Genomic DNA, 14,233 nt, shown 5'->3' with positions numbered 1-14,233 from the left:
AGTCAACCATCCAGACTCCTTCCTGACTGTTATATGCAACTATCACCAGTATAAATATATCTTGGTAACTATAAATAAAACATGATATAAAAATGTGCTCTTTTTAAAACATCACGCATACACAAACACACATACATGTGCTGTACTTCCATTCATGGCATCTCATGCTGAAGCCACACCGAAGTAGGTCTTCTTCCTACTATTGCTCCTTTCCTTTGCTTCTACAGCTGCTCCCTTCTCTACATCCTGTTCTCAGTGTCTTGGGATGCCTAATAGCTAATACACACTCTTAGAGACTTCCTAATCACTTTCACTGGCCTCCAGTGACTCGGGAGCACTTCGAAGAAGGCTCTCCACCTCCTCTAGACAGAATTCTAGGTGTTAGCTTCTAGGCTCCTTATGCCCCTCCATCCCTGACTCTCTTCCCTAGACTAACTGAGAGTGTTAACAAAGGTCTGCTCTGAGCCGGGATTTCTTCCCTCTTAGCTTGGGCTAATGCTGAGTGGATGGGGGAGGGAAACCCTAACTTCCCTACTTTGACCCTGGGTAAGTGTCAGCTTTGCTTTCTGGAAACTGACGACAACTGAAAACACTGGAGGAGCAGGAGGTCTTACTCTAGTATAAGAGGTCCAGAACGAGACTTCTGAGGTACAGTGGGGCAAGTATTCATTGTCTGAGAGACACTTCTCTTAGCCTCCACCCATCACAGCTTTTCCTTCTGATTGTTATGCCAGTACCAGAGGCAACTATCTCCTACCCTCTAAAGTTCAAGCCTAAGCTTGAATGAAGCCTAGTGAGGCTTCAGGGACTGTACCAGCTTCTCTACCCCCTCCTTAGCCCCACTTCCTCAATGCCCTCACTTCCTTCCCTGCCTCCCAATCAGTTCTCAGTCTTTGCTTTTCCTATGGTAACATTCTTCTCCCACAGCACAGACACGATCTTACAGCTAGCCACTCACCTTGTCCTGGTCTGTCTTGGATTCAGGCAGAGGATTGCAGTCTGCAGTTACAGCCTTGCAATGTCTCCAAAATAGAGCCTCGCCTGCATACACATGTCTGCTTTTCACAGCAAACAAGGCACCCTTAGTGAGGCTGGAAAGGACACCTTCTCTGCACAGGTGACAGGCTGATAGGTCTTCAGATGCTCTCCATCCAGCCTTCCCTTGGTGAACACAAGCCCTCTCCCCCAGCAACCCTAAGGTGCCCTTTTGTCTGGGCCTTTGAGAGTCAGTCATGGTCATGGACAGTTGCAAGTTACAAATGAAAAGGATCTCCCCCATTAACTAGTTCAATTTCACCAAAGCTCCAGAGAACAACTGACTTGATCTTGAGCTCCTGAAGAGCAGACACTATGTGGCCAATAGCTGTAATCCCAGCATCCAGTACAAGAGCTGCAAAAAGTTGATGCTCAATAAAAGTTTAAAGTGGCTTGTTTCACTAGCCCATTCACTCTTCTGTTAGGGCAGTCATTTCTCTAGATCCAGGTGAGGAAGAGGGTGTAACTCAGACATCAGTGACATCTTTTTTTCTTGTATTTGCTCATTTATTTCAGGAATTTTCTGGTCCTCACTCTTCATTGTTCCAACCATGGTCTGGACCCTGACATTGGCATGAGGATCCAAAGCGTACAGACCCAGCAATGAAATCATTTGGAACTGGGTTTCAATTGGAGCATTTCCTGGTTACTCTCCACGTGGACAGGCTATGCCTTGCTTACCCAGTAAACACCTAAGTATCAGGAAAAGGATAAGGTGCTGTGAGTACAAAGAAAAACCCAAAACACTGCCTTAAAATAGCAGTTTGTGTGTGCACACGACCGTATCTGTGTCTTTGGCTGAGAGAGGGGTACCAGTCTTCTAAAAATTAAAAAAAAAAAAAATCAATGACAATTTGTAATCAGAGATTCCACTTCTACTCTACCAGCTCCCAATATCTGTTTCTAACTTTTTTTAGAAGTATTTATTTTGCTTCCAGTAAGCATACATTAACATACATTGTTATTATTAGTTTCCGGAGTACAACATAATGATTCAATTCTTCCATACATCAAGACAAGCGCACTCTTTAATCTCCATCTCTGCCTCTAACTTTAAAGTGGATTATGGCAATAAGTGATGAGAAGTCGCCTGCATACGTATTAAAGGGTAAGAGTTCGCCAGGAAAATTCAGGAGGGTTTTTTTTCATGAGAACCCTGTGTCTGCAGCCTGGAGCCAGGAGAGGTCGCTCATCGTACAGAAAACTGCATATGTGTGCCCAGCCCTGCTAAATTGGGTCACAGAACTACTCGTGACTGACCTCGTATGCCGCCGACTTTAACACAGAAAACTGGCAAATGAATAGTATTAGGTCCGGTGCTATTACCCAAAAAGAACAATGCCCGCTGTGAAAAGCCTCTAGTCAGCCGGAGAGGAAGGGTGACACCGCGAGGTTCCTTAGGACCAGAGTCAGCAGGGCCTGGGGGTCGTCGTTCGCGATTCTCAACCCTTCCACCTGTCCTGGGACTAACTCCTGGGCCCCTTCACAGCTTAAGAGACTCTGAGTGGAAGGAGCTAGAAAAACCCACGTAGCAGAAAAAAAAACACTGGCGCTCCGAGAGCCAACCTCCGATTGGCTAGGATTGTCTCGATCCCTGCCTGTGATTGGTTTCTCCCACTGCGATCCCGGGCCCTTCCCGCCGCTCATTGGTTCCGGTCCTGCGGGCGGAGCCTAGGAGCCTTGCTGGAGAGGCAGAGGAGCTGGCAGCTTTGGGGCCTTCATCTCGGGCCGGCGGTAAGTGTTACGCTGGCTGGACCAGCGGCTTGTGTCGTTGGGGGCACGCAGCCGCGGGAACCTGGCGTCTGTCTACTCTTTCAGTTTCTGCCGCGGGGCGCTAGTCCCGGCTGAGGAGGGAGGTGGGTGACAGCTATTCCCGTTCTGAAGTCAGCGGTCCTGCAGGCTCACCTTTTTCTGTCCCCACCCGTCCTCATTCCGCGGGTCCTGCCCCGCGTCGTGCAGCCAGGAAGTTACCATCCCCCTCTGCTCCCGAAACCCCGGGGTCACCGCCTCCCTCGCCCTCTCTCAGCTCTGATCCCTCCTCTCGAGGTTTTTCCACGCTCAGCTCTCCGCCCTCAAATGCCTTTCCCAGATTGCCACCCCACCCCCACCCCGGCAAAGGCAAGGTCGAAGCAATTAAACGTTTAATAATTCAACTTTTGTGAAAGCAACTTATGTATAATAAAAAATAAACCAATAAAGCAGGTCTTATGTGGAAGAGCAATAGCTCCCTGCCGCTGTCCTTCTTACAGAGGCCACCACTTTCAACTTTTTCATATTTAGATCTTTATGACTCTGAAATCTTAAGATACGCTTTGCTGTTTTTTCTTGATTTATTATTTGGATATTTCTTTGCCTTACCTCTCTACTGCCACCATGTTCTCAGTTTTCGATTTCTATTTGCATTCTCCTGTTGATCTTTGTTGCTTTAAATCATAGATAATAACTACTTTTGTGCCAACTTTAGGTGGTAGCTCTTGGTGCCCCTCTGTATTAGATGAGGATATTCCACTTCCAAGCTACTATATATACACTAATTCTTTCATATTGAAAAAATGTTTGAAGCAACTCTTCTTGATGGATATAGTAGTGAACAAAATAAGAGAATATCCTTATCGTCATGAAACTTTTAGTGTGAGAAGTAAGGTGATAAACATATGTGTGTCTGTGTATCAAATGATGTTAAGAGTAGGATCACGGAGAAGTCATTTCAAGCTGCACAAATAGAAATAACCCTGAAGACATGGGTTCAGGAAAGCGTGGAAGTTTCTCCCTTTGCTTAACTGGGCACAGTTGCTGTTTCAGGGGTGAAGAGAGAGATTCCTATTGGACTGGTGGTGGGGAACCAGGAGAGGCTCTCAGTAGGTGAGTGATTTCACAAAACTAGGTTTTAGGATACTGGATCCCATGGTTTGGCAGTGATACTGGGAGGTAGACAATCAGGAGGCAGGGAGGTCGATGAGAAGGCCTGCAGAGAGCCCTGCAAAATCTACTTAACTGCTCCAGTTTCTTCAGGAAGCCTACTGGACTACCCTAAACCACAGTGATTTCTCTCTCTTGAAATTTCATTCTACCCTGAAGCTAGAGAAGTTAAGTAATTTGCCCAAGATAGAATGGTGGAGCCCAGGGCCAAGCATCTGTAAAAGGAGAACAGTAATATAATGGTTTCTGTTTAGGGTTGTGAAATAAACTGAGTTAATCTGTGTAAAGTACTCAGAAAAGTGCCTGGAGCATAGTGGAAGTGCTTAAGGAGTGTTTGCTGTTTTTATTACTGTATGATATGCTCTCAATTACCTGACAAATTATAAAAGCATTTTGTGTCTAGGAGCTATTTCCTATACCTACCTGGTTTATCCATTCAACAAATATTTATTCAACAGTAATGGCATGGCAGGCACTGTTTAGCCGCTGAGGATACAGCTGTGACTAAGGCCAACATGGCTCTTTACAGATTCTAGCCAGGAACACACAGACTTGGGAAGTGAACAAACAAATAATTGCCTACTGAGCCAAGAGCCTGCCACTGACCATTCAAGTTCCATATTCATATCTGGCCCTGGCAAAAATCTCAGGTTTCTTGCTGGGGTAGTGCCTTTATCAATGTGGATTTGACTGTCATCAGATGACCTGTGTTTTTATCTTGCAATGGGTGTTATTTCATCTTTGCTTCTAAACATATCACTGAAGGCTGAGGAAAGTGTTTTGTCATCTTAGTGAATATTAGTGCTGGAGAGATGGGCAGAGCTTTAGAGGGTGTGGAGAAAATATTGCTGGTTCCCTTATACTTTACACTTAAATATGCAACACAAGAAAACAAACTAAGCATATAGGCAATGGGCATCTAGTATTATTACTTTTTCTGCACCTTGAAGTATATATACCTAGGGGTATTTCTGGCCTTATTTTGGATACTGAAACATCACATTTTTGGGGACCTTTACCAAGCTCAAGAGAAACAAAGCTGGTTTGGAGAATGTGATTGAAGTAGAATGGGAATGGTCTGGTGAACAAACTCAGAGGAGGGATGACCAAATGAATGAAAACAGAAAACTCCCAATATCCACTCACTTAGGCACCCCAGCTGTCTCTACCATGGTATGAATAATATGACTCAGTCAGAACTTCAGTTGGGAAGGCCAACACTTATTAAATAGGGTCAATAAAGGATCCAAAGGTGAAAGTTAGCTTTTTTCAATCACTATCCTTTTTGCTGATCCCTTTGCTCTTCAACAGAAGAACATTTTTATCCTGTTATTTTATTTATTTTTTTTCTTTCCTTCTCAGCCTTGACTACCTCTGCCTGGCTTTATTCATGTTCTGAGGAGGGAGTGAGAAGGAGCCATGGATCCTGCAGCATTGGTGGAAGCCATCGTGGAAGAAGTGGCCTGTCCCATCTGCATGACCTTTCTGAGGGAGCCTGTGAGCATCGACTGTGGTCACAGCTTCTGCCACGGCTGTCTCTCTGGACTCTGGGAGGTTCCAGGAGAATCCCAGAACTGGGGTTACACCTGTCCCCTCTGCCGGGCTCCTGTCCAGCCAAGGAACCTGCGGCCTAATTGGCAGCTGGCCAATGTTGTAGAAAAAGTTCGTCTGCTAGGGCTGCATCCAGGAATTGGGCTGAAGGGTGATGTGTGTGAGCTTCACAGGGAACAGCTAAAGATGTTCTGCAAAGTGGATGGCCTGATCATGTGTGAGGCCTGCAGCCAGTCCCCTGAGCATGAGGACCACAGTGTTGTGCCTATGGAGGATGCCACCTGGGAGTATAAGGTGGGAGATGGAGGCCAGCCACCCCAGTCTCTCCCCTGCCCCACTCTTGGCTGTCTCTAGATCAAGGACTTGACCAGGAGCCCCAGAGACTAAGTGAGAGCTGATTCCCTTGACTCCTCACACCCACTGATCCTGGGGACCAGATACAGTGAGCCACACCTCTCCTTGCATTTCCTTTCCTCCTGCTTCCACACCCTATCCCCAAGCCTAGCATGGCTTAATGCCTAGCCCAAACATGCTTTCCTTACTGAGAATTTGAAGGAGACCAGTTTGGTTTGGCTGAGGTTCTGAGAGCCTTGAATGAGTTTGGGCATGAAGCTGTCAAGGCCACACCCAGCAAAATCTGCAAACTCCTCTTAGCAATGCCACAAATAATCATTTGGCAATAGTCACCTCAACTCTGTCCTTTATCTACAAAACTGAGGCTTAGAAATTTGAGATCATGATAAATGATTTTAGAGCTGGAAGGGACCATGGCTGAGTCATTTAGGATTAAGTGAGATTATCTAATATTACATTATAAGGCATGTCTGACTTTAGGTTAAGTAAGTTAAAGGAAGATCAAAGGCTGGGACTTCGGTCTTCTTGCTCTTCATCCAGTGTTCTTTCTCCTTTCCCTACTCTTTTTATTTTTTTGGGGGGCGGGGGTCATCTCTGTTACACCTGCTGCTCCTTTTCTATAGCTCCCCCCATCAGTTTCCAGCTTTTTGCTCTTTTTCCAGATGCCCATGCTGACATATCTTTATCAGATTCATTATCCCAGTGATTCTGTGATCCACTGATCTCGTACTGGTCTTCTCTTTCTTGAAGTTGAGTTTAGAATGTAAGAGTGTAAAACAAATCTCCCTAATTAGGTGTTTTTCTATGAAAAAATGATTTCTAAAAAATTAGAAGCACTTCCTAGTTCATTTTATTTTGAGTTTTAAAATAGGGAGGCAGTGAAATATTGGCATAGCAGTTAGAGAGCGGAGTTAAATCCCAGCCCACCTATTTACTAGCTGAATGACCTTGGGGAGTTCAGTCACTGAGCCTCAGTTTTCTTATCTACAAAATAGGGATAATACTCAAGGGTTGTGAGCACTAAATGTAGGTTTAGTGCTGAAGCCACATGTGGCACGTGGCAAATCTTTAATAAAATGGTTAATATTATGATCAGAACACTTTATGCTTTCCAGCAGTAATCTCTTATGGTAATATTCTAGGATAGAGCTTCTTACTTTTAATATGTATGTGAACAATTCAGGTTCTGATTCAGTAGGTCAGGGGTGAGGCCAGGATTCTACATTTCTAGCAGCTCCCTGGTAATGTGAATGCTGCTAACCCACATGGACATTACTCCGAATAACAAGGTTTTAAGAGGCTATAGGATAACAAGGCAGATAAGGATAAAAATAGGCATGGATAGGAACGTCCAAGGTTGGAAATGGACCTTTTCTTCTATTTTACATAAACTTAGAAACTGTGGGAGCTGAAATGGTCAGAGTCCTGCCTCCAATGTCGTCCGGGCAGGAATCACTGTCCCCCACGCCAAACCCAGGCACTCCCTTTACCTCCAGCATTCATTCTGCCTGCCTGAGGGACACTTGTTTTCCTGCCAATGCTAGGAAGCCTCATTGACAACCTGGGCTGCCTGAAGTGTCCTCATGAGGTTTTTATTTCTTTCAGTGGAAACTCCACGAGGCTTTGGAGCGTCTGAAAAAAGAGCAAGATGAGGCCTGGAAGCTGGAAGTTGGTGAGAGGAAGCGAACTGCCAGCTGGAAGGCAGGTTGCCACCTGGGGAGGGGAGACTGTGTGGTCCCTGTGTTTTCCTGGAGCTGGCCTGCGGTAGCCTCCTCATCTGTATGAGGCCAGATGCAGCATTCAAGTCAGAGACCCTGGGGTCCTCCAACCAGCATTCTCTACCAAGTGTGTGGCCTCAGGCAGGCTATGTACCCACTCAATTTCAGTTTCTTGATAGTGATAAAGGGATGACCTCTGGGTTTGTGTCCTCACATGTGAGAAAGGAAAACTACATAATTCAGGTATGCATAAGTTCACACTGGTAAGATTTATATAATGCTTGGTAATACATTGTTTCTGTTTCACTTTCCCCAGTGAGAGCGTATTTACTAAAAGTTAAGTTACTAGAATATTGGATAATCATCCCTGTAATAAGTTTGAGAACCATTAACTACCAAACCGTCAGAACTTTTGATCCATAGGAGGTAACATTGAACCAACCTAAAAGAGCATATTGAATTGATATAATATCCATAAGGAGCAACACTAACAGTGTAAAGTCACACTGCCTTAGAGACCTAAGTGTAATCCTCCTGGTCATTATTCTGAAGGTAGAATATATTATTCTGAAAATAGAAAAGAGTCTAGAGCATAGACTACCAAGATAATATCCTGGGCCCCACTAGGGTCAAGAAGAGTAGTAATAGGGACCCAGGAGCAGGTACTGTTGCTCTGGGAACGGAGAGGTAGGAAAATCAGTATCCTTCATCTTGGCTTCTGCAGTGCCTGATACACAGTTGGTACCAGCACATGCCAGAGTATGTGTGTATGCATGTGCCAGTTCCCTCAGTCCTGGATGGCCCTTACAAGAAGTAGCAGTACTCATTTCTGGTCCTGGCTCTATAGATCCAGGTAGAAACCCGAAAGCAGAGTATCATGTGGGAGTTTGAGAAATATCGGCGATTATTAAAGAAAAAACAGCCACCAGGTCGGCAACTGGAGGTAGAAGCAGCCGCAGCCCTCACCAGCCTCGAGCAAGAAGAGGGGGAGACCGTGCAAAAACTGGAGCAGAATCGTAATGAGCTCATCCAGCAGAGTCGGGTGCTGTGGGGGATGATTGCAGAGCTGGAAGAGAGGTCTCAGAGGCCTGTCCGCTGGATGCTGCAGGTAAGTGGTGGGTTTTCTTGGGAACTTTGAATGAGAGCTAAAGGTGGCATGGGACTCCAGGAGAGAATTAGCTAGTCTTCACCAGAGCCTGTCAAACATTGATCCCATATACCTTCTCCCCTCTGCTAATGCCTGGTATGACCTTTTGTCACATCGCAGGTAGGGCAGCGCTCAGGCAGCTCTGGCTTCATACCAGTCCTTCCCCTCTGGCCTGAGAGTCAAGGTGGAGCCTGAAGTCAACCAGTCCAGCCTTGCTCTCCACCTCCCTTTCCCTTAGAGAAACCCCCTCCCAGGGCTCGGTGTTATCTGGTCCCTCCAAGGAATAGCACATACTCTGGGAATGCAAGCTGGTGCAGCCACTCTGGAAAACAGTCTGGAGGTTTCTCAAAAAAATTAAAAATAGAACTACCCTACGACCCAGCAATATCCCACCCAGGATACAGGTGGGCTGTTTCGAAGGGACACATGCACCCCCATGTTTATAGCAGCACTATCAACAATAGCCAAAGTATGGAAAGAGCCCGAATGTCCATTGATGGATGAATGGATAAAGAAGTTGTGGTATATATATACAGTGGAGTATTACTTGGCAATCCAAAAGAATGAAATCTTGCCATTTGCAACTACGTGAATGGAACTGGAGGGTATTATGCTAAGTGAAATTAGTCAGAGAAAGACAAAAATCATATGACTTCACTCATATGAGGACTTGAAGAGACAAAACAGATGAACATAAGGGAAGGGAAACAAAAATAAAAACATGGAGGGGGACAAAACAGAAGAGACTCATAAATATGGAGAACAAATTGAGGGTTACTGGGTTGTGGGACGGGGGTGCACTAAATGGGTAAGGGGCACTAGGGAATCGACTCCTGAAATCACTGTTGTACTATATGCTAACTAATTTGGATGTAAATTTTAAAAAATAAAATTAAAAAAAAAAGGGGAATAGCACATACTCATGTGCTGCATTTTTTTTCTCCTTCTAGGGTATTCAGGAAGTCTTAAACAGGTATGCTCACATCCTTGGAGCTCCAAGGCAGCCCTGTGAAGAATAGTGGGGCCCGACCAGAGGCAGAAGTAGGGAAGAAATGTAGACCCCATACCTACAGAAGAGTGGCTGCTGGTCCATAATCATCTTTCCTTACATTTGCTAAAGAAGCTTTGTTCATCAGCCTTCTTCCTTCTTTGTAGTCAGTCACATTCATTTCCAGTAGTTCCAATAAGAATTTCAGGTAAAGTTATAAAATATGTAGTCTTAAGTAGGTTGCCCAAGAAGGGAAAAAAGATGTCTCCATTGGTGCTCCAGCCTGGGTATTGGCCTTCCTCCTTTGTGGCACGCTGCTGCCTCTCCCAGCACCCATTACACATCTGACCCTCCCCCAGCACAAAATGTGTTTGTTCTCTCTGTACCACAATCCATTCAGGCTCAGGCAAATAATCATCACATCTCTGCTTTGCCTGTTGTTGCTGTGGAGGGGCACCCCACTGACTGTCCCTGGCCAAGCCCATCTTTCCTGTAGTAAGGGAAGGCCCAGATGGTCCCAACGGTCTTCTGGCCTCAAGGGTCACCACTTCTCTGCCAGGAGCAAGTCTTGGAGCCTACAGCGACCAGAACCAGTCTCCCTCGAGCTAAAGACAGATTGCCGTGTGCCGGGGCTAAGAGAGATTTTGAAGACATATGCAGGTAATGAATACCAGGAAAGGTTATGATGGGCAGTGGGAGGGACCCCTCCTAGAGAAAGAAAATGGTTCAGTGCCCTCTGGATGCCCCAGCTAGCCTCAGTCCCACCCATCTTTGAGAAACCCATGGCTGTGTTCATCAAAGAGACCACACCCATGCCTTGTGCCATGTGTCAGTGTCACCAACCAGGATCTCTTTCCCCCAGCTGATGTGCGCCTGGATCCAGACACTGCTTATTCCCGTCTCATTGTGTCTGAGGACAGAAAATGTGTGCACTATGGAGATACCAAGCAGAAACTGCCCGACAATCCTGAGAGATTCTACCGCTACAATATCGTCCTGGGCAGCCAGTGCATCTCCTCAGGCCGGCACTACTGGGAGGTGGAAGTGGGAGACAGGTCAGAATGGGGCCTGGGAGTGTGCAAGGAAAATGTAGACCGGAAGGAGGTGGTCTATTTATCCCCCCACTATGGATTCTGGGTGATAAGGCTGCGGAAGGGAAACGAGTACCGAGCAGGCACTGATGAATACCCCCTCCTGTCCTTGCTGGTCCCTCCCCGCCGGGTGGGGATCTTCCTGGATTATGAGGCCCATGATATCTCTTTCTATAATGTGACTGACAATGGCTCCCACATTTTCACTTTCCCCCACTATCCCTTCCCTGGGCGTCTCCTGCCCTACTTTAGTCCTTGCTATAGCATTGGAGCTAACAACACGGCTCCTCTGACCATCTGCTCCCTGGATGAGGAGGACTAACTGAGCCACCATCCTAGCCAGAGGCCTTGGAGTTTTGCCTGGCCCACGGGGTCTTGGTGAACCTGGCCTCTGACACAGATGCCCTTGAACTAAGCTGAGCCTAGGATCCAGGGAGTCCTTTGCCTGGCTCAGTGGTCTGTTGCTACTTGGCCAAAGTCACTCATCTGAAAAAGTTGAGGCTCAGTCAAATGAGCATGACACCCCCGTGAGGGAAGTATGGCAGGGCTGAGGGTGAGGATCAGAGCAGTTGTAAGATAACCTGTTGGTGTTAAGATTCAGGACTTTGTCCTGTCTGTAGCTCATGCTCTTCTTCCCTGGTCCTCATTGGTGCCATAATTAAGTCAGCGAGGGTTATGAAGTAGATCCAGCCTTCAGGAAACCTTTTGTGTGGGGTTTACCCAAAAGCCAAAAGATAATTGTCCGTATCCAGAGCCATATCCAGAGCTGGTTGCTGTGCTAATACCAGTAGAGGATGCTTTGCCTGAGGTTTGCTGCTACTGAGCAACCCATATTTGACCCCAGCTCTCTGACCTCCTAACTAGAGAAATGCATTGCAACACTGCCCAGGCCACGCCTCTCTGAGCACAAGCTGGGAAAATCCCTGTATCTCAGACTCTAAGGAGAGGTAGGTCCTGGTCCTGCCCTTTTCTCTGACTCTCAGGATCAGAAAACCTGTGAGCCTTGTTTTTACTTTCACTTTATGGATGGAGAAACTGAAATGGCCTTAATGCAGCAAGTAACTTCTCACAAAACTGTTGAAAGAAGATTGTAAAGATTATAAAGTATCTCTCACATTCGAATGAAACGAGATTGACAAACTCACTTCCGAGGTCACATGCCTGCATATCATTCATTACATCTGGATCTGAAACATCCCACATGTCTGAAAGATTGTAAGTGTCCTCAATGGGAAAATGGGTATAGTAATTGCATACTCTCCTACCTCACAGGATTGTTGTGACGATCTCCAATCCATCCTATACTTTTGTTCCTTTCTCAGGGACAGAGGAAGGCAAGCCACAGATTCCACCTGTAGTAGCCTTCCTGCCTCACCTTCTTAACAGCCAGCATCTTTACAGCAGTGTGTTTGTTCCTTAGAGCGTCTCCTGACAATCTCAGCCCGTTAGACAGAAAGGTGCCCATGCCAGTGCCAGACTCTGGGCCACAGTAATATGTTGTGCATCTATTATGTGTTTGTATTTGGATTATAATGGGGACTGTGACATCAGGGTACAGAATGGAAATAATGAAAAGAAAAATGCAAAACACGTACACTAGAAAGAAGGCTCAGCCACAAGCTAGTTGGGCTAAAGTTTGGATCTTTTTCTGTCACCAGTGGAATCTTCATGGCTCTGGTAACTACATAATATTATGCCTTTCTCTTCTCTAAATCTATGACAGAAGGAGAAAAGTAGGAGGTAAGTGTGGGAGAAAAAATAGGATGAGGCACAAAAAGCCAGCTCTGGAGCCATAAGTTATAATGAAAGGGAATGAAACTATATGTCTGGGCTGTTGACCTTAGCGTGATGTGTGTGGCAAAAATAGCTCATTATGGGGCTTAGGAATATGATGTGGGAATGCTTGTGCCTGGAAACCAACTGCAAGGCAAATGTGTAGAAACTATTGACCCTGCCTGTACATCACATGTTGTTGCCATGATGCTGTAGAAGTCAATGTCTGATATAGTTTAAGTTTGAAGGAATTGACTGTTGAGTCAGGATTGGGCAGCAAAGTAGACAGCAGGTCAGGTATAGGCAGAAGTAAAGTAATTCCTGTAATAAAGAGTAGCAGAAATTGTACTTTCATTTTATTGGGTGCTCATGTGCGGAGGAGGTAAAACAGGCTAAAATGGAGAAATAAACTCATATTCTGCCCGCCATGCTTCCAAGTCACTCCTCAAGCATTAGCAGAAGGGGAGAAGTTTCCATTCTCTGCTTGGAGAGGAATGAACTAGCAAGTCACAGACCTGGTCTTGGCAAAGGGTTGAGCAGACCTCGTTAAAGAGACCATGTCTTTGTATAGGAGGAATCCCTGGGGAATTGTTTATAGACTTGAGACAGATTTTTAGAAAGTGCTTCCAGTAACATCCATGGATACTTAGCATAAGAGGATAGGAACCAAACCAGTGCTGTTCTTTTACTATGGTTTTATAAGGACAAACCCTGGAAGTCTCTTAGAAAAAGGATTATTAGGAGGTAAATTCATTCAAACCTAGAGTGAATTAAGTAATGGAATGGCTTCATTGGTAACACGCTGTTTTAGGTAGGGTTTTGTTTTTGGTTTTGTTTTTGGTTTTTTTGGTTACTTGTCAGAAGTACAAGGTTAGATACATTGTTTATTTCATACTGTCTGATTTTTAAGACCAGGCAAGAATATTGAAGTTCTTAAGTATATGAAACCCTTTCATCTAGGGCTGTTGCTTACTTCCTTTCTAAGAACCCTGTGAAGACCAGAACCTTGTTTGTCTAGTTCACCATTACAGCCCAGTCTTGGCACCATGTGTGGGTGTTTGAGTGTGTAAATACTTAAGTGAGGGTACTTTCATTCATATGCCTAGAATCAAAACACAAAAATAAAAATAAGCTCTTCCTATTTCATAGGGGTATGAACAACTAGATGGTACTTAACTATAATTCTGTTAAAAAAAAATAATTCAAAAATAGTTACAAAAGGGGTCCAGAGGGAAGAAGCAGGTGGCCACACTGAGTGTAGAGTGCCTGTACCACTCTCCTCCAGCTTTGTGAGATCATTCACTACAAGACAGGGATGAGCTTTGCCCACCCTTATTTTACTAGCAGAGAAACCAAGAAGTGCAATGCCTGAGCGTTGAGGCAAAAGGCTATTAATGGGGAAAATAGGTAGGTCCTGCATAGAGACAGGGAAAATCCTTGGACTCCCTACAGGAAATTCAGTCTCCCGTTTTTCAAACAGGAATGTTTTTTTTTATTTTATTTTTTTTAATTTACATCCAAGTTAGTTAGCATATAGTGCAACAATGATTTCAGGAGTAGATTCCTTAATGCCCCTTACACATTTAGCCCATGCCCTTCCCACAACCCCTCCAGTAACCCTCTGTTTGTTCTCCATATTTAAGAGTCTCTTATGTTT

At 45.2% G+C, this 14,233-nt stretch overlaps 1 protein-coding gene across 7 annotated transcripts; it reads left to right on the top strand.

Moving 5' to 3' along the window:
* The first annotated feature begins 2,642 nt into the window (after positions 1-2,642).
* Positions 2,643-12,924, top strand: TRIM68 (tripartite motif containing 68). 7 transcript variants are annotated; one of them, XM_045484240.1, is made up of 7 exons: positions 2,643-2,769; positions 5,317-5,451; positions 7,465-7,560; positions 8,425-8,685; positions 9,675-9,697; positions 10,272-10,372; positions 10,575-12,924. In XM_045484240.1, exons 2-7 carry the CDS (start codon positions 5,374-5,376, stop codon positions 11,123-11,125), a joined length of 1,110 nt encoding a protein of 369 aa, XP_045340196.1. In that variant the 5' UTR covers positions 2,643-2,769; positions 5,317-5,373; the 3' UTR covers positions 11,126-12,924. The 7 variants fall into 7 exon arrangements, with proteins under 7 accessions (XP_045340196.1, XP_045340194.1, XP_045340192.1 ...); XM_045484238.1 differs by having other exon boundaries at positions 5,317-5,616; XM_045484236.1 differs by having other exon boundaries at positions 5,317-5,799.
* The last annotated feature ends 1,309 nt before the right edge of the window (positions 12,925-14,233 follow it).

Source organism: Leopardus geoffroyi, chromosome D1 (assembly GCF_018350155.1).
Source record: "Leopardus geoffroyi isolate Oge1 chromosome D1, O.geoffroyi_Oge1_pat1.0, whole genome shotgun sequence".
NCBI classification, from domain to species: domain Eukaryota; kingdom Metazoa; phylum Chordata; class Mammalia; order Carnivora; family Felidae; genus Leopardus; species Leopardus geoffroyi.
The sequence above is the reverse complement of the archived record's forward strand: the minus strand, read 5'-3'. Positions and strand labels throughout refer to the sequence as shown.